The sequence below is a fragment of the Ceratotherium simum genome, chromosome 2, assembly GCF_057802395.1.
Source record: "Ceratotherium simum simum isolate JZ-2026a chromosome 2, ASM5780239v1, whole genome shotgun sequence".
Taxonomy (NCBI): Eukaryota; Metazoa; Chordata; class Mammalia; order Perissodactyla; family Rhinocerotidae; genus Ceratotherium; species Ceratotherium simum.
Window position 1 is genome coordinate 85,236,754 of NC_141901.1, and position 19,697 is coordinate 85,256,450.

Here is a 19,697-nt window from a genome sequence, read left to right on the forward strand (position 1 = left end):
ATACAGTAAAAAACTGCAAGTTTTACGTTGTGTTCTCTGCCAGTTTCCCCCAGACAAGATTAATTAAAAAGCAAAGTGGCTTTAAAAGGAGTGTTGTTGCATTTACTGTTTAGAACCGAGTATGTTCTTTGTGAGTCATCAAGCTTCTAAATTAGAGAAAAGACAAGCTAACACAAAGCCCCTTTCCCTCCACCACACGGCGGCCTCCGAGTCCACCCAATCTGTTCTCTCTGGGCCCATGCCACTCCCGACCTCTCGGCAAGTTCTAGCAAAATCATCACAGAGGTAAATGGGCTCTGACTGTCTTTGATTCCTCCTCCTCCAACACCCTGTCTTCTTTTGGGTCCTGGAACTGCATGTGGTTTCCTGGTTTTCCAAAGTCCTCTGCCCTGCCAGGGGCAATCCTCAAGGTGGTTAAAGCTTAGTCTCGGTGATGTTACACTGCCCGGTTTTGAATCCTTGGCATGTTACTTAACCTCTCTGGGCCTCAGTTCTATATCTGTAAAATGTGAATAATAATAAAACCTAGTAAGGTTGTGGCGAGGCTCAATGCTTGGAAAGTGCTTTGAATAGTGCCTGAAACATAGTAAGCACTTGAGAAATTTTAGTTATTATTATTGTTGCTATTTCTTCAAGTTCTTGCTCTAAAAGTCCCTCATAAATGCAAGGCTAGAAAGCACCCTCCTCAGTAAGGAGGCCGTGGAGCTTAGGAGCACAGCTTCTGGTACTGGACAGAGTAGAGTTGAGTTACAGCTCTGTCACTCTCCAGCTGTATGACCTGGGGCAGGTAGCTTAATGTCTCTAAGTCCCAACTGAAACTTGGGCTAGAGGCAGGGTTGGTAAGATAACTGAATCATGCTTAGCATTGTGCCTGATCTGAGTAGGTACTTAATACATTTTAGCTATTGTAATTGTTCTAAGTGTATTGTGTGTATTATCTCATTTAGTCCTCACAAAACCCCCATTTGGCAAGTGAGGAAACTTTGGCTTAGAGAAGTTCAGGGCCACGCAGTTCGTGATTGGCAGAACCGGAACTCAAACCCAGGCAGTCTGACACCCCCGCCCACGGTGTTAACCCCTGTGGACCCATGAACACCACCACCTCGGCTTAGTGATAAGGAATTCCTTCATCCTTCAGAGTCAATGGCCAAGAATGACTGAATATGCTTCTACTCCTCCTAACAGTTACCTTCTAAAAGAAAACTCCTATGATTTTTGATATTTGATAATACAGTGATTTTTATGGGTCTGAATTTAGGCCTGAAAAAGATGGTACAAGTAACAATGTTCTCAGATGGTGAAAATTTTATTCAGCTGCAGTTAGTTACAGTTGATTAAATGATATGTTAGTGATGAAGAATTGAGAGAGACCTTCTAGTGACACAATATCAACCCCACCTTTAGATTCCTAAGTGATGGGATTTCAGGTACTGAAGCAGGCTAGTGGGGGTGCTATCGAGATATTTCTGGGATTAATAGTGGTGGGAATTGATGCTGCACACACACACACACACGCACGCGCACACACACACACACAACCCTGGCTCTTTTGTAAACAAGTAGACTCAGAGATGGAAAGGACCTTAGGAGGCATATAATTTTCCTACCCAGTACAGAAATCATTATTTTTTTGACATCCCTGAGGAATGGCTACCTAGAATTTGTTTGAATATCTTCAACAAATACCGAATATTCAACAAATATTGAATATCTTCAATACCAGTGAGGTATTCAACTGGATAACACTAGTTAGAAAACTCCTTCATACATTGATCTGAATTCCGTTTTTGTAATCTCCAACTCGAGGGCCCAATTCTCTCTTACACAGTAGTATAGAAGTGTAATTCTCTCTTCTAAAATGATATATTCCCTTACAGAATGGAATTTCTTCACTGAACAGTTAATTATGGAGCATGAGTCAGGTGCTGTGCTGGGAACAGAGCTGTGGACAAGACCACAAACCCCACCCACCAGGGAGTGGAGGCCAGCAGAGCCTGGTCAGGCATCATGCTCTCAGGAAAGGTTCTTCTCCACTTAGGTATTTCCAGATCTTTCAGCCACTTCTAAGATAGTTTTTGGATCCCTCAACATCCTAGCTACCCTCCTTTGAAAGCAAGTAAATTAGAAAAAATTTCATCATTGTCATGTAAATTTGTTTTATTCCCTCTTCTCCATTTACTGTTTACAGAATGTCAGACTTCTTTCTTGTACTTTCCTTCGAGATTCTTCTTCATTTTGTTTATGGAGAAAATATTTCTGATTTGCCCTCCTATACTTTGTCAAGCATTATGCAAGGAATTGAGGAATTATAGTGAAGTAGACATGGTCTGGGTCCCTAGGTATAATCTACCAGGGGAGAAAGACATGCCCACAAATAGCCATAATCCATGTGACAATGCCCTAACAGAGATGGAACAAGTGCTGGTAAAAGTAAGAAAAGCCTGCTGAGAGCTTTCAGGATGGTACTGGAATCCCAAGTAAAGTTTTATTTTCACTATTTTAGTATTTTCTTTCTCTCTGTGCTATTATTTAATGTGTTTTGGGGGGACGGTGTCCTTTCAAAATCCTAAGTGGTAAAGCTGTACTTCTATAATGTATTTTCTGTCTACATTCAAAAGAGGATATGGGAAACTTACAGCAAACAGCATCACGTTAAGACTTCATGTTTGTATAACTACATGTGTAGTGCCTTAGATTTGATAGAATGCCTTGATAAGAATTAGCTCTTAATCTGCACATTATTTTCCTCATTTTATAGATTTGGAAACTGAAACTCAGAGAGGTGAGTGGATGTGCCAACAGCACAAAGCCACTAAGTGGCAGAACCCGATCTCACACCCACCCAGGACTCTAAGCCTGGGGTCTTTACATCCTCTAGCGACAACCACCATCCCTAATAGAAACATGCATTCAGTAGGAAAACTGAAATAAGGATATACAAAATAAGGATAATATCCAAAACCCCAGATAAAGAGAAAGATAACTTGCCAGTAGGTGGACAATGGTAACTCCGCTCCTTGGCAACCAACTCCAAGCAGCAAAGGACAATCTCATCTCATCCCTCTCCTGCCACTCACATTTAAGTCTGTGTAAGCCTGTGTTTGCTTTTAGGTTGGGTTTTCAGGTTTTTGCGCACTCTCCCCACCCTCACTTCTGTAAATACAAAATAATCCCAGGAGGTTATTTGGTTTCCCATTAACAACAGTTTCCTGTGGTTCAAGGCTCCGATGCACATCGGATGACTGGTCACACATGAGTTCTATTTTCTTCCCTTTATTAGGCAGTGATACTATTATCACAGATATTTTCATTTTGCCTTCAAAATAACACGGCATTCAAGGTTATTCCTGTTAATAAGATGTCACAGGAGACTATGAAATTAATTATAAAACCTGTCCACTGGCACAAAAACAGACACACAGATCAACAGAATAGAATCGAAAGCCCAGAAGTAAACCCATGCATGTGTGGACAGCTAATCTTGGACAAAGGAGCCAAGAACATACAATGGAGAAAACAAAGTCTCTTCAACAAGTTATGTTGAGAAAACTGGACAGCCACATGTAAAAAAACGAAAGTAGACCATTAGCTCACACCATACACAAAAATTAACTCAAAATGGATTAAAGACTTGAATATAAGACCTGAAACTGTGAAACTTCTAGAAGAAAACATAGGCAGTACGCTCTTAGACATCGGTCTTAGCAACATATTTTCAAGCACCATGTCTGACCGGGCAAGAGAAACGATAGAAAAAATAAACAAATGGGACTACATTAAACTAAAAAGCTTCTGCACAGCAAAGGATACCATCAACAAAATGAAAAGACAACCTAACAATTGGGAGAAGATATTTGCAAACCATACATCTGATAAGGGGTTAATCTCCAAAATATATAAAGAACTCATGCATCTCCACAACAAAAAAACTAACAACCCAATTAAAAAATGGGCAAAAGACCTGAACAGACATTTCTCCAAAGAAGATATACAGATGACCAACAGGCACATGAAAAGATGTTCAACATCATTAACTATCAGGGAAATGCAAATCAAAACTACAATGAGATATCACCTCACGCCCATCAGAATGGCTATAATTAACAAGACAGGAAACAACAAGTGTTGGAGAGGATGTGGAGAGAAGAGAACTCTCATACACTGCTGGTGGGAGTGCAAACTGGTGCAGCCACTATGGAAAACAGTACGGAGATTCCTCAAAAAATTAAGGATAGAACTACCATATGATCCAGCTATTCCACTGCTGGGTATTTATCCAAAGAATGAGAAAACACCAATGTGTAAAGATACATGCACCCCTGTGTTCATTGCAGCATTATTCACAATAGCCAAGACTTGGAAGCAACCTAAGTGCCCATCAAGGGACGACTGGATAAAGAAGATGTGGTATATATACATAATGGAATACTACTCAGCCATAAGAAACGATGAAATCCAGCCATTTGTGACAACATGGATGGACATTGAGGGTATTATGCAAAGTGAAATAAGTCAGAGGGAGAAGGCCAAATACCGTATGATCTCACTCATTAATAACAACAACAAACAAACACATAGAGACAGAGATTGGATTGGTGGTTACCAGAGGGGAAGGGGGGAGGGAGGAGGGCAAAAGGGATAATTAGGCACATGTGTGTGGTGATGGATTATAATTAGTATTTGGGTGGTGAACGTGAGAACATCATGTAATCCCACGCAAAAATAGAAGTATAATGATATACACCTGAAATTTATACAATGTTATAAATTGTTACTGCAATAAACAAAAAATTAAAAAAAAAAAAAACCCCGTCCAACAAGAATAATAGGGTTTTTGAAAAGAGAAAAGTGAAGAGTCTCTACTGATCTGTGCTTCATATGTTTTTACCCCTGGAGTATATATCCTATCACTTTGAAATAAAGAATGCTCTCAGTCTCATTTCCTTCTGCAAAGATTTCTCCTGTAGTCCTGTGATATGGCATGCCAGATGTGCATAGTGATGTGGCATTTACTTTTACGTCTTTGGAGTGTGGAAATATATTGAACTCCTGGATTAAAATTGGAAACCCAAGTGATATAATGTGCTATTTAATATTTAATACCTACACTGAAAATATGAAGGACATCCCTGACTTTGTAGTCAATAATGGTGAAAATATATTCTTATTAATTTATGAGGTTTAAAAATGGGACTTGCCTTTCTTCTTACAGAATCAATTAGCTTCAACTCCCCATGGTCAATAGAGACAGCCAGGAAGGGCTGGTTGCCTGAACCTGCAGCAGGTATTTTTGTCTTAGTGTTTGGAGAAAGCTAGACTTACATCCTTCTGACTTTGGTCCCTCTGCAATAGTTCTTACTTGCATTCTTCCAATAGGGCACCAATAGTTTTCACCAAGTACAGGTGTTTCCTTGCAGAGTGGAGGTAAACCTGGCCATTCCAGTTCCCAGCTTCAGCCAGTCCTTGTAGGACTTGCCACAAAAACCTGACTTCCCCTTTAGAACAAGAACCTGACTTCCCAGATTATGATCAGTGTTATGCGACTGAAATATACTGCTTTGGGAATGGTACCATTTTAAATCAGCTTTACAAATACAACCTAACGTGTTTTGGCGAAATGTAATATTTCTTGATTTAGAAGCTGAATATCACTATGGAAATTCAGTTAAATCACACACACACACACACACACACCAGTAAACTCTGTTATCTGTCCTGACTGGGGAATGTGGCATTATGCTTTTATTCAGTAAGTCTATTTTGATCCCAAGAGTGTCCCTGTCACAGTGTAGTGGACAGAAAAGAAGTACATGATAGGGTCCTCCCCCTTGAGAAGGAAACAAAGAAGAGGAAATATTTACTGGATGGTCTACTGTGTCAGGTATTTTTACATAGATTTTTTCTTTTAATCCAAATAGGCTGCAAGGTATTATGTCCATTTTTACAGATGAAAAAAACTCAGGCTTGAAGAGGTTAACTAACTTGCAACCCGTACGTGTGGCACTGGATTCGAACCAGATCTCTCTGGTTCCATAGTCCATGCTCTTTCTCATAGTGGATGCATGCAGGAGACAATCAGGGAGTCATAGGAGTCACTATATAATGAAGTACAAAATTAAATATAATAGAGTGTTAAGACTTAGGGTATAAACCTCAAAGTTTTCGATGTTCAGTGGGGCAGGCAAGAAATGAATATGTACTCTCATTATTAGAGAAGATCTCAAGGAAGAAGAAGCAGGATTTGAAATGATCCTTGCAAGATTGCTAGGCTCAAATATTCTCTTTAATAAAGAGCTGGCTCGTATTTGTGACATAGAGTTATATTTTTAAAGAAGTCAAATGTACTTCTAATTCTTCTGGGCTTTGCCCCCTAACTGTCCTCTGTCCACTTCCTGTCCTCGGTCCGCCATCACTTACACTGCTGATGTTCTGCTCTGTCTCTTTGTAGCACATATTTGGTAAAACTCCATCCCTGAATGAAGCGAACTATCGACCTTCTCTGTGCCCCATGGAAGTTCCACAGCCCTCTGTATCTTTAGTGCCTAGAAAAATGTCTGGCACCTATAGAGTACCCAACAAAGTTTTACTAAATGAATGGAAAAGAATGAAAAGGATCAATTGGTCAAAATAAATTTCTGGGCACTAATGTCAAATGGGCTCTCAGACTCTATATGAATAGAGTTCCATCCCGCTGTGTTTCCTTAGTTCACTCTCTGCTGGATTCTACAACCACAATTCAATCCTCCACTTGCTTCAAACCTTGGACACTCAACAGACAGCTTTGCCTCTGGAAGTCATCTGACAGGAACTCATCAACTTCCTACCATTAAACATACAAACTCATGCTCCCATTCTGTCCGGGTTCCTTCTGTTATAAACCATGTGTGGTCCCTCTTCTGTTCTAAGGCCAGTCTCCCCAGCTATGCTTTAGAATCCAGCCCACCTGCATTCAGGGGAACCTTTCTCTCTCTTGTATATTCTTCTCCCTAGTGAGTGGGTCCTTCCTATGAGTTTTTAAACATGCTCAAGTGTCTTCCATTACCAACAAACAAAGACAACCTCTTCCACTAACTCTTTGTAAAGTCAACAATTTCCTCCATGTTTCCATATACAATGGCCATTTTCCATTCTCTCTCTTCCTTATCCTCTGCTCAACATTTGACTCTGCTTCTTGAAATACTGTTTTCTTTGGCTTTTAGAGCACCACATTCTGCAGATTTTCCTCCTATCTCTCTAAGAGCCTCTTTTACAACTTTTTTGCTGCCTCATCTTCCTCTACCCAGCCTTTTAATTTCCTCAACGCTCAGCTTTAGATCGTCTTCTCTTCTCAGTTCTGTTCTCTTTCTCTATCTCACCTCCACTCACAGCTTTAAGTTCTACCTATATTCAGAAGATCACAAATTTATATTTCTAGCCTAGATCTTTCCTCTAAGCACCAGACCTGTGTATTTAATTCTTCCCTTGAATCCTCTACTTGGATGCAATAAAACACTTTGAACTCAGCATGTCTAAAATTACACTCATGCTCTTTCCTTACAGAACTGGTGTTTTCTTAGTGTTCTTTCTCAGTGAATGTCACTACCAACCACCCAGCTATACAAGTTAAAAAACCAGGCATTGTCTTCAACAGCTTTTGCCTCACAAGGACCTCTTGAATACATCCTTTTCTGTCCATCTCCTCCACCACTCCAGTGCAAGGTACTATCAACCATCTCTTGTCTGGACCACTGCAGCCTCCTGCTGGACTCCCTAGATCCATTCTTGCCTTCCTCCAGTGTGTTCTCCACATTGCAGCCAGAACGATCTTTTTTTTTTTTTTGGTGAGGAAGATTGGCCCTGGGCTAACATCTGTGCCCATCTTCCTCTACTTTATATGTGTGATGCCTGCCACAGCATGGCTTGACGAGTGGTGCGTATGTCTGTGCCCAGGATCCGAACCTGCGAACCCCAGGTCACCAAAGTGGAGTGTGCGAACTTAACCATTATGCCACCAGGCAGGCCCCAAGAACAATCTTTTTTTAAGCACAAATATAATTATTCTGACAGCCTCCCGCCCTCCCTCCAAAACAAAAAACAATACATCAAGGCTTCCCATTGCTCTAGGACAAAGTCAAAACACCTAATCTGCTTTCCAGAGCCCCACTCTCCAGGCTCCTCTCACGCCATCTTCCCCCTTACTATGCACTCCACTTACACGGGTCTTCTCTCAGATGCTGGGCTTCTTCCTGCTTCTACACTCTATTTCCTCTTTCTGAACATCCCCTTTGGCCCCCCATGCCATCATTTCCTGTTCTCTCACTTTCTCACACATACCTGGTTACCTCTTACTCATCTTTCAGATCTCTACTTAAGCATCTCTTGCCTTAGAAAAGCCTCTCCTCACTTCGCTGACCACATCTACACATTGCACTATGTACTTCTTCTCCCAAGCACTTAACACAGTTTTAATTTCATATTTACGTGATTACTCTATTATTATCTATTTCTACTGTAAGCTCCATGATAGTAGGAACTGAGTCTTCTTTTGCTCACCATCTATTCCCAGCACCTCATAGACAGTCTGGCACATTAAATATTACCAATATCAGTTGAGTGAATAAGTAAATTAATAAAGTTGAAGGCATGGGCATGGATGAAGCAGTTGTGTAGCAAGAGAAGAGGTCCTATGATGAAACCTGGTGAACACAACGTTTTAAGGGGAGGGCAGAGGAAGAAAAACCACGTTGGGGGGAGGAGACAAAGAAATAATGGCCATAGAGGTGGCATAAGCCAAGGGAACCAAGAGTTTTGAGAAAGTGGAAGTGCCATCAGTGTCTTGGGCTGCAGACGTTATAAGAACTAGGAAATGTTCTCCTGACTTGGCAGTAATGAGATGACTTTTAATGGTCTCTTAGGGGAACGGGGTAGGTAGAAGCTAGTAGAGGGCAGAACGGGAGGTAAGGATGTAGAATCACGGGAGCTGACTCTCTTTCACCAAATTTGGTGTTGAAGGAAAGGGGAGAGGAAAGAGACTGTCCTACTTGGCCTTTCTGTGACACTTGGCACTGTTGATGGCTCTTTCTTTCTTCAAAGTGGGGATGGTGGGTTGGTAGACAGAGGAAAAGAAAGATACTTCCAGGGTGAGAGCCTGGAGAAAGATAAAGCAATACCAGTTAATGGAGCAAGGTCCTGGGGGGAGATGGAAGGAATGAGATCAAGGACTCGGGTGGATGGTGAGCCTGGAGACCCTCTGTTATGAGATGTACATACATTAAGGGTCGTTATGTCTTCTTGGAGTATTGACCCCTTTATCATTATGTATGCCCTTCTTTATCCCTGATAACATGTGTTGCTCTGAAGTCTGCTTTGTCTAAAATTAATACAGCTATTCTTGCTTTCTTTTGATTAGTGTTAGCATGGTACTCCACCTCTTTACATTAATCTATATGTGTTTTTATACCTAAAGTAGGTTTCTTGTAGACAACATATAGTTGGGTCTTGTTTTTTGAGCCACTCTGAAAATCTCTGTCTTTTAATTGGTGTATTTAGATCATTGACATTTAAAGTGTTTGTTGGTATTGTTGGATTCATATCTACCATATTTGTTGCCCATGTTCTTGGTTTCTATTTTTGTCTTCCAAACGTTTTCTGCCCTCTTGGTTTTAATCGAGCATTTTATATGATTCCATTTTCTCTCTTTTCTTAGCATATTGATTATATTTCTTTTTAAACTCTTTTTTTTTTTTTTTGTGAGGCAGATTAGCCCTGAGCTAACATCTGATGCCCATCCTCCTCTTTATGCTGAGGAAGATTGGCCCTGGGCTAACATCCATGCCCATCATCCTTTACTTTATATGGGACGTCGCCACAGCATAGCTTGACAAGCAGTGCATCGGTGTGCACCTGGGATCTGAACCTGCAAACCACAGGCCCCCAAAGTGGAGGGCATGAACTTAACCACCACTGGGCCAGCCCCTTTGTAAACTTTTTTTAAGTGGTTGCCCCAGAGGTTGCAATACACATTTACAACTAATCCAAGCCCACCTTCAAATAAGTGGACAGTGCAAGTACCTCATAATAACAAAATATTCCTAATTCCTCTCTTCCATCCCTTGTATCATTGCTGTCATTCATTTCACTTATACATGAGCATACATAATTGAATACATTGTTGCTATTATTATTTTGAACAAATTATTATACGTTAGATCAATTAAGAATAAGAAAAATAAAAGTTTTTATTTTTCCTTCTCTTATTCAGTCTCTGATACTCTTTCTTTCTTTGTAGATCTGAATTTCTGACCTATATCATTTTCCTTCTCTCTAAAAACTTCTTTTAACATTTCTTGTAAGGCAGGTCCACTGGCAACAAATTCCCTCAATTTTTGTTTGTCTGAGAAAGTCTTTATTTCTCCTTCAATTCTGAAGGATAATTTCACAGGATACAGAATTCTAGCTTTTTTTTTCTCTCAATACCTTAAATATTTCACTCCACTCTCTTCTTGCTTGCATGGTTTCTGAGGAGAAGTCAGACATATTTCTTATCTTTGCTTCTCTTAGGTAAGGTGCTTCTTTCAAGATTTTTTCTTTGTCGACTTTCTGCAGTTTGAATATGATATGCCTAGGTGTAGGGTTTTTTTTTTGTTTTGTTTTTTTTGTATTTATCCTGCTTGGCGTTCTCTGAGCTTCCTGTATCTGTGGTTTGGTGTCTGACATTAATCTGAGGAAATTCCCAGTCATTATTGCTTCAAATATTTCTTCTGTTCCTTTCTGTTTTTTCTCCATCCAGTATTCCCATTACATGTATATTAACACCTTTGATAATTGTTCCACAGTTATTAAATATTCTGTTCTGCTTTTTTCAGTCTTTTTTCTCTTTGCTTGCAGTTTGGAAGTTTCAAGCTCAGAGATGTTTTTCCTCAGCCATGTCCAGTGCATTAATGAGCCCATCAAAGGCATTCTTCATTTCTGTCACAGTGTTTCTGATTTCTAGCATTTTTTTTTGATTCGTTCTTAGCATTTCCATCTCTCTGCCTGCATTATCTATCTGTTCTTGTATGTTATGCACTTTTTCCATTTGAGCTCTTAGCATATTAATCATAGTTTTTTTAAAAAAAATTCCTGTTCTGATAAGTCCAATATTCCTGACACATATACCTCTTGTCCTGACACTTGTTCAGTCTCTTCAAACTGTTTTTACCTTTAGTATGCCTTGTAATTTTTTGTTGAAAGTTGGACATGATGTACGAGGTAAAAGGAATTGCAGTAAATAAGCCTTCAGTACTGTAGTGGGAAAGTGTGGGGGGAGAGGAAGTGTTCTATGAAACTCATAAGACTATATGAGTAGGACTCAGTCCTTTGGTGAGTCTGTGCCCTTGGACTGTGAACTCCACCAGTGCTTCTCAGAGTTTTCCCCCCTTAGGTGGGACAGGATGGCTAGAGGGGGCTGGAGTTGGGTATTTCCCTTCTCCCAGGTAGGTTAGACTCTGATAAAAACCAGCACTTAGGTTGAGAGCAGCCTTTGTTAAGAAAAACAGAATGCTCTAGCGTATTTCAAAATGGTTCGTTTTCCCCTCCCCCTGCCAGAAGCACAAGGAGATTTTTCTCTGATATTCACTGTGAGGACATGGGAGAGCTCCAGGAGGTAAAACTCACAAAGTGTGGGGACTCTCATGACTGGGTCCCCTGGAGTTTTTCTCTCTCAGACTTGCCCACACTGAGCCTCCAGCAATTCATCAATTACAGTCTGGGTGGCACTGGTTCCTGCGGAGGCTCTGCTCACAGGTTTCTCCTCTGGTAAGCTGTGATTCTCTGAATCCGCTGTTTGTCTCTCCAATTTTTGGTGCAGCTCTTTGCCTTGTGACCTCACTTCTCTGACAGATCTGAGAACAGATTTTTCAGTTTGTTCACCTTTTTACTTGTTGTTAGGACAGAATGGTACTTTTTAAGCTCCTACATGCCAGACTGAAAATCAGAAGTGCTCAATTAGCTTTCACTTAGCTGAAAAAATGGTGGCCTCTGTCAGCTACAGAAAGGCATTGATTCCTGAAAAGTTCACTCTAAGTTGGGCTTGGGGGAGGGAAGAAAGGGAATATTTGTTCTGTACAAGGTACCTTGCTCTCCCTACATCCTGCAAAAATGCTTCTGAATGGGGTTATCATCACCATTTTCTAGAAGAGGAAACCCAGGCTCAAAAGAGTTAGCAAGTTATCAAAAAAAAAAATCATATATTAAGTAGAAGAACTAGAAATCATTTTATTGGCTTTTTAAAAAAATGGACATTTATTGAGCACATGCTGTGTCCCAGGCTGTGGGGCAGGAGAGCAGAACATAGGCCCTGTAATGCAAAAGGATGTTACAACACAAGGTCTCATGGGTCCCCCAAGAAGGTGAACTGAGTGTGTAACAAGAAGGGCTTCCTCAAGAAGCATGGTCCTTATGGAGTATGAGTAGGGGTTATCTGGGACAGGGGTGATGGGGTTGTGGAAGCTTCCATAGAGAAGAAAGAGACTGTGCAAAGCACAACTCACTTGGGGGAATTGCAAATGGCTTGGTGTGGCTGGAGCATTCAGTGTGTTTTGGTGATTGGCAAAGGATGAGTTTGGGGAGGGAGGGAGGGGGTCAGATTCTGATTTGAAGGTTCCCGTGTATTGTGATAAGAGGTTCCGATTTAATTCTGACATCAGTGAGGAGCCAAGAAGGGTTTTAAGCAGCAGAATACCATGACCGGCTTGCTTTTCAGCAAGATGATTTTGATGAGTGAGAAGCCTGGGGCAGGGAGCCTGGTTAAGAGACTGTCACAGTGGTCCCGGGGAGGAAGGCTGAGAGTGTGAACCAGGGCAGCGGCAGCGGGACTGGGGAGGGAAGGAGTGATTCCTGCACAGAGCTGACCAGTCTCTTGATCAAACGGATGTAGAGAGAGGGAAAAGAAGGAGGTTAGAAAGATGCCTTTGTGTTTGGCTCGGGCAGCTGGGAGGAGGGCAGTATCACTCACAGAAATAAGAAAAACAGAAGGAAGAACAGATTTTGTGGGGGAAGATGGTGAGTTCAGTTTTGGACGTGTTGAGTTTCAGATGCACACGGGAAATCCAGCCATCGCTGCTTAGCGGGCAGACATACGTGATAGGAGCTCACCAGGGAGCTCTAAGTGAAGCTGAAATCATGGCTATGACTGAGCCTCTCAAAAGAGAATGTGTGCAGTGAGCAGTGAAGGGGCCACAGCCGGGATGCTGGGGAGCACCCACATTTAACTAATCTATTGATGGAGAGGAGTTCAGCAAGGAAACCAACAATGAGTGAAGTGGGAAGTTGGAGGAGTGCCAAAAGAGACGGACCACATTGAGGGGCAAGAGCTTCGTGGCCGAGGCTGGCTCGGTGCTCACCAAACCTATCTCTCCCTTCCTGGACACCAAGTGAGCTCCATTTTCCAGCCTCCTTGCATGCAGGGAGAGCCAGTGACTGGGGACGCCAAATGACTGTGGGAGGAAGTGATGTGCAAGTAAGAGCAGGTCTGTCTTCCTCACGCTCTTTTCTTTCCCATCCATGATCCCTTTGGAAGTTGCATGTAAAGAACCTCTGGAAAGAAAGCACTCAGATTTTTAGTTTTATTTGCTACCATAGCAGAGCCTAGCCTATCCTTCCGATCCTGGCTCTGCAGTCAGACACTGTTTGAATTCTGTCTTTACCTCTTGCCAGCTGTGTGACCTTGAATAAACTGCTTAATTTTCCTGTGCCTCAGTTTCCTTATTGGGATAATAATATAATGAATATAAATAATGATATAATAAATAATAAAATATATTTATTATTTAATAATAAATAATAAAATATTTATTATTTAATAATAAATATATTTAATAATATATAATTTTAATAATAAAATATATTTAACATAATACAGTAAATAATAATATAATAATAATATCTGTCATATAATTGAAGATGAAATGAGGTAATAAATGTTAAGCACTTAGAACAGGATTAAATACTCTAGAAATGTTAGACGCTAATGGAAAGGACAACGTCAAGAATGGGGGGATGGTTTACTGCTGGGGTCAGCAAACTATGGCCTGCAGGTCAAATCCACTCTGCGGACTCTTTGTGTATAGCCTCCCAGTTAAGAATGGGTTTTAGAGCCAGCCCTGATGGCCTAGTGGTTAAAGTTCTCCGCGCTCTGCTTGGGCAGCCTGGGTTCAGTTCTTGGGTGTGGAACCACCCCGCTTGTCTGTCAGTAGCCATGCTGTGGCGGCGGCTCACAAAGAACTAGAAGGACTTACAGCTAGAATATACAATTATGTACTGGGGCTTTGGGGAGGGGAAAAAAAAAGAGAGAGGAAGATTGGTAACAGATGTTAGCTCAGGGCAAATCTTTCCTAGCCAGAAAAAAAAAAAAAATCACCATGTAGAAACAGCTATGAAAAGTACATGTAGTTAAAAAAAACAAAAACAAAAAAAGAATGGGTTTTACATTTTTAAATAGTTGAAACAAATCACTTGGAAATTATATGGAATTCAAATTTCAGTATCCATAAACAAAGCTTTGCTGGAACACAGCCACACCGCACTCATCTGTTTAAGTATTGTGACGGCTGCTTTTGCACTACAATGGCAGAGTTTGAGTGATGGTAGCAGAGACCACATGGCCCACAAAGCCTAAAATATTTACTACCTGGCCCTTTACAGTGGAGGTTTGGTGAATGAATGAAGCATAGGTCAAGAAACATAACTAAAAAGTGTCAATTAGACTTGGCAATGGATTACCAGTGACCTTGACAATGGCTTTATTTGGAGTGGTGAAAGTAGAAACCAGATTCTGGTGCCAGGCTGACCAGAGTTTGATTCCTGACTCTACATCTTGCCAGCTGCGTGGTCTTGGGAAGTCATTTAACTTCTATGAGCTTCAATTTCCTCAGCTGTAAACTGGGGATAGACAGAGCCACCTTCTTGAGTGACTGGAAGGATTAGCAATAACACACGTAAACCATAAAACACACTGTCTGGTTTACAGTCGGTGCTCAATAAATGCACACTCTTGCTTCATTTACTCTGCTGCCACCAAAATTGCTGTTCCTTTATAGGTAAGGCCTTTTCACTTTTAATATTTAATTTTTGTCCTTTGTGTTCTGATGTTTTACATTATATGCCAAGTCTCTGCTCACACCATACCTCTTTAGTGAGGCCGTCTTGGTTAATATTGATCATCCTATTTAATACTGTAATCTGCCCCCCAGCCCAGCATTCCTAACTCTCTCACTCTGTTGTATTTTTTCTTTTTTCTTTTCTCATAAAACTTATCTCCTCTGACAATCTAGAGAAGTGATTAATTTGTCACATTTATTGTTTACTATCTGTCTTCCTCACTAGGGTGCAAGCGCCTTGTCTGTTTTACATAATTATATATTTCAAGTGCCTAAACAGTACCTGGCACACAGTAGGTGCTCAATTAGTATTTGTCGAATGACCAAATGAAAAAAGAATAGGTGAGGATTTTTTTTTTTTTTAATCCTGCTCAGGACTGGATGTGCTCCTTCAATGTGGGGACTTGTCTTCTCTCATCTCTATAAAACTCTCAACTATTGTCTGTTAGAATACAGCCTCTGCTCCATCCCCTCCATTTGGTCCTTCTGCAACTCCTTTTAGAACACTTTGGCCCAATCATTCTATGCTCGGCGTCTCCTCAGTTCCTTCTTATATTTGACAACTATTTAGCTTTCTGTTTTATTCTAAGGCAATTTCCTTAGCTCCATCATTAAGTTTCTTTTTAGCTGTGTCTAGTCTACTATTCAACCTGTTAATTGAATTTTTATTTCAAGGACATATTTTTTGTGCCTAGAAGTTCTATTTCTTCCCTTTTCTTTCCTGCCTCTTCCTTACCTTTCTTTCCTGTACTTGTTTCATGGTTTCTAATCTTCCCTTTATCTTTGAATATTTTAAATATTCCCTTATTAAGATTTCTTTCAGACTCTTCTGTTATCTCTAGTTCTTGGGGTGTGAAGGCTTCCATTTGTTTAATTAGTTGGATTTCTCGTTATGGTTCATTTCCTTGTGCAGCCTATAATTTTGGATCGTGAGCTCACCTTCAGTAGTGGTTGTCTGGCGTTTGCCTCTGCTGGGGTCTTAAGAGTTAGCAACTGAAGAGGCTCCAAAAACGACTCACTGAATGGCCTGACTTTGGAGGCTAAGCTGGAGGCAGGATAGCGCAGATGTTTGGAAATGTGCCCTCAGTTCACTTCCTCCCGTGAAACTACTTGTGTAACTGTGGGAAAACTACTCTTTGATTCTTAATTTTCTTATCTATGAAATAAAGATAATAATTCCTATTTCCTAGAGATGTTGTGAGGAATTAGTGAGATAAGCAAATTAAGGAACTTAGCAGAATGTTTAGCATGTATTAAGTGCTAATAAATGCTAAAAAATATTATAAATACGTGGTACCTATTATCTCACTTGTAAATATTTTCTCCTCGCTTTGTGATATAAGGGAAGAAACGTAATGCTCATGAAAATAGCTTCTGAATGTGTATATGAAATGTATAGCCAGCTGTTACATTTGGACACTGCTCAGACCTCTTTGCTTTATTTGTGACATGATTTAATTGAAGATGGGAAAAACCCCCAGAAGAACACGTTCACTTGGCTTTCAGCCACCGTAGAGGAGCACTGATGAGAGATGGAAGGAAGTTTCAGACATCCTTTTAAAAAAATAAAGCCTAATTAGAGAGTTGGATCATTTGCCAACCATTTTGGATCATTAAAATATAGCAGCAGGGAGAGTTCTTCTGCTGAGAGGAAAATGACCCAGATAAAGTTCTTTTATTCAAATAGAAAATATATTTAACTTCTTGGCTGTGTTGTCATTGGCCATCATTCCCTTTCAAAGGTTAGAAATAGAAAAGCAGAGCCCTGAACCTGTAGCTCATGCTCAGTAAGTACTGTTGGTTCATTATGGGGAAGGGACAGAGACACAGGCAAATTCTCGGGCAAGAGAGCCTCATGTAACCTCATTTCTATCTTGTGTGACCTTTGACCAAAAACCTTTCCTGAACGAATTGCCAGTTTGGATCTGCGGATACAGGAGGGCTAAAGGGCTGAAATTCATGAGTGAAAGCTGTAGGCTACTATGATTTATCATGGAATATGTTACTAGTTACCTGTAAACACGTCACAAAATGATTTATAATTCTAATTCTCATAAAACATTTACAAGGGCTAAAATTAAAAACATTTAAATACAGACATATTTTTAGATTTTAATTTACCTGATCTTCATAATCAGATCCTGTATCAACGTTCTCTCCAGTGTCCAACATCATTGAAGGATCAAGATCACTTGAACCTAAGATTAGGAAAGAAAGGATTACCTGATGGAGGCTGTCTGTCCATGCATCTGAAGCAAACCATCTCCCACTTGGTTTCCATATTGTCCTTATGGTTACATTAAATTCACAAACATTTCTAGACTCTTCCCAACCCCAGGCACTATGTTTGGGCTGCAGATAGAAAACGCAAGTACTCTGGACACTGTCTCCACCCTTAAGAAGAAGACAATCTTGTGGAGGAGGTTGATTGGTCAACAGCAAGGTTCAGAATCCAAAAAGAAAGAGCTGTTAATTCTGACTCATGGTGGAGGTGATGATGGAGGTGGGATTCTTCATGAGGAACTAATCTATAAGCCGGAACCATGAGGGTGAACAGGATTGTCCAGGAGGAGAAGCGGTTTAGGGGTGTGCAATGGTAACTGAGGTAGAACGGACACCGGGAGCAAAGTACAGAGTGGGAAGAGCAAGGGGTTTCCAGAAATCAGAAGGGCTGAGTTTGCTCACTCCATGAAAACCTGAGAAGTTTTTCCTCCAGCCTTTGGGTCATCTTAGTCCCTAACTAAAGGTGAGAAAAATCAGGTTAACTTAATGTATTAATAGAGAGGTTTTTTCCCTCCTAATTACTACAGTTTACATTAAACTGCTTACCCATGAATCCCCAAGGCTCAAACTTAAACTGGTCATTTTCGTAATGGGGTTCCTGAAGCACAACTGATTCATTGTCCTCATCGAATGAGTCTTTCCTGCTGGGAAATGCGCATCACCTAACCAGCCAAAAGGACAGACTTCAGTGCTGCCCATAAGATGCTATGCACCCTGTGAAGAAACCAACCACTCCACGTTTCATCGTAAACTTGGCCTTGCCAAATAGTTTTGGTCGGAATATGCAATGGGTAATGTTTAATGAAGATGGATTTTTAAAAGAACTTCAAGCATCTCACATACTTCTCAGATGTGGACCTCTCCTAGAGACGCTGCTTTCATACTTTCTTCCCAAAAGAAATTCAAGCAGTGTCTTCTCATCTCTTCTCTTTTTTCTTCTCTTCACATCATTACCCCTGATGTTTACCAAAATGACTAAGTACTAGCTCATTATCAAACTGACTAAGTACTCAGCAGTCATACCATTGTTTACTATGTTTATATCTTAAAAACTTTTTTAATGGTTGACAAAGGTTTTCAAAATGGAGATACTTGACCCATCAACCATTTTGGAAAAGTAACTAAGTGCAGAGTTGCCAAATGCAGTTGCGTAGGTGTGTACAACACAAGTCTAGGTGATGCTAGTCACCCTGTCAGGGCAGCACTTGTCAATTCCGTGGTCAATTCCGTGCTTGCTAGAATGGAGTTGGGGACACCACGTACCACATGCAACTATCAGAGTGAGACTACAGGGGTGATATGGAAAATTTAATTTTATATATATATATCTGTTTAAGTAGTGGGATTATATATAATTTTTCTATATTTGTGCTTTTGGTATTTTTCAAAGAAAAAATGTTATAAGGTGTATCTTAGGGCCAAAACATTCGACTGTCTCAAAGCCCAATTTGAAGATCAGTTTGCACTCACGTGTCGTGAGGCAGTAGAGATGTCAGATGTAGAATGCATATTTTTCCATGAGTAGATCACAGGCATTTTGGAAACAGTATTTCACAGAATCCCACCCCCTTGTTTCAAAAAGAGGAAAATTAGCTGCGGAGAAGTTAAATAACTTGGCCAAGTCATGCAGAAAGTGAGTGAGATCAAAGGCAGAAGTCGTAGCTCCCATTTCTCTCTCCTAATACATTCTGCTGACTCCAAATTCTAAACAAGAGCAACCCAAATGGCCTTATAAATATGACCTTTCACGACAGTACTCTGCAGGAGAGGACCTGGAGGAGGCAGCCATCTCTTTCACGTTCTGAGAAACTGAGGAACAGTGAATGGTTGATATTGAGGCGTGTCTCTGGGTGGCTGCGGAAATGGAAGAATCAGAAGGGAAACCAAGGAGTGTCCCTCCAGCCTGTGACAGTCAACGCTCCTGTCTAGGTGGCTGCTATTGACAGCATCATTAAAGGCAATGCCAATTTGATTTAGCTTTCATTACTTCCACAATATGGATATTACCCACCACTCACTAGTGGAAATGGTGATAGGCACCTGGATTCAAATGACACCCTCCCCTCAGCGGTATTTAGAGGGATTCATGTGATCTGAACACAAAGGCTTATTAAACATATAGCTGTTTTAGTTCCTGTGTCCTACTTATTTTATTTAATTAGAAACTAGTCTTTCAGTTGTTTTAAAAAAGTACAATATGAAGGGCTCTTAAACAACCCGGTTAACAGATAATACCCATTAATATTTGACACCGGAACAAGATTATTAGAAAACTATCTTCAGCAATGGTAGAATGAA

The 19,697-nt window shown here is 40.6% G+C and overlaps 1 protein-coding gene across 1 annotated transcript in view; it reads right to left on the reverse strand.

The window, feature by feature from the left end:
* AK5 (adenylate kinase 5) overlaps nt 1-19,697 on the reverse strand; it is a 229,497-nt gene that overhangs the window by 92,503 nt on the left and 117,297 nt on the right. The window contains exon 8 of the mRNA XM_004431516.3: nt 17,238-17,314. Within this exon, the coding sequence (XP_004431573.2) occupies nt 17,238-17,314 (77 nt within the window). The remainder of the gene's footprint in view (nt 1-17,237; nt 17,315-19,697) is intronic.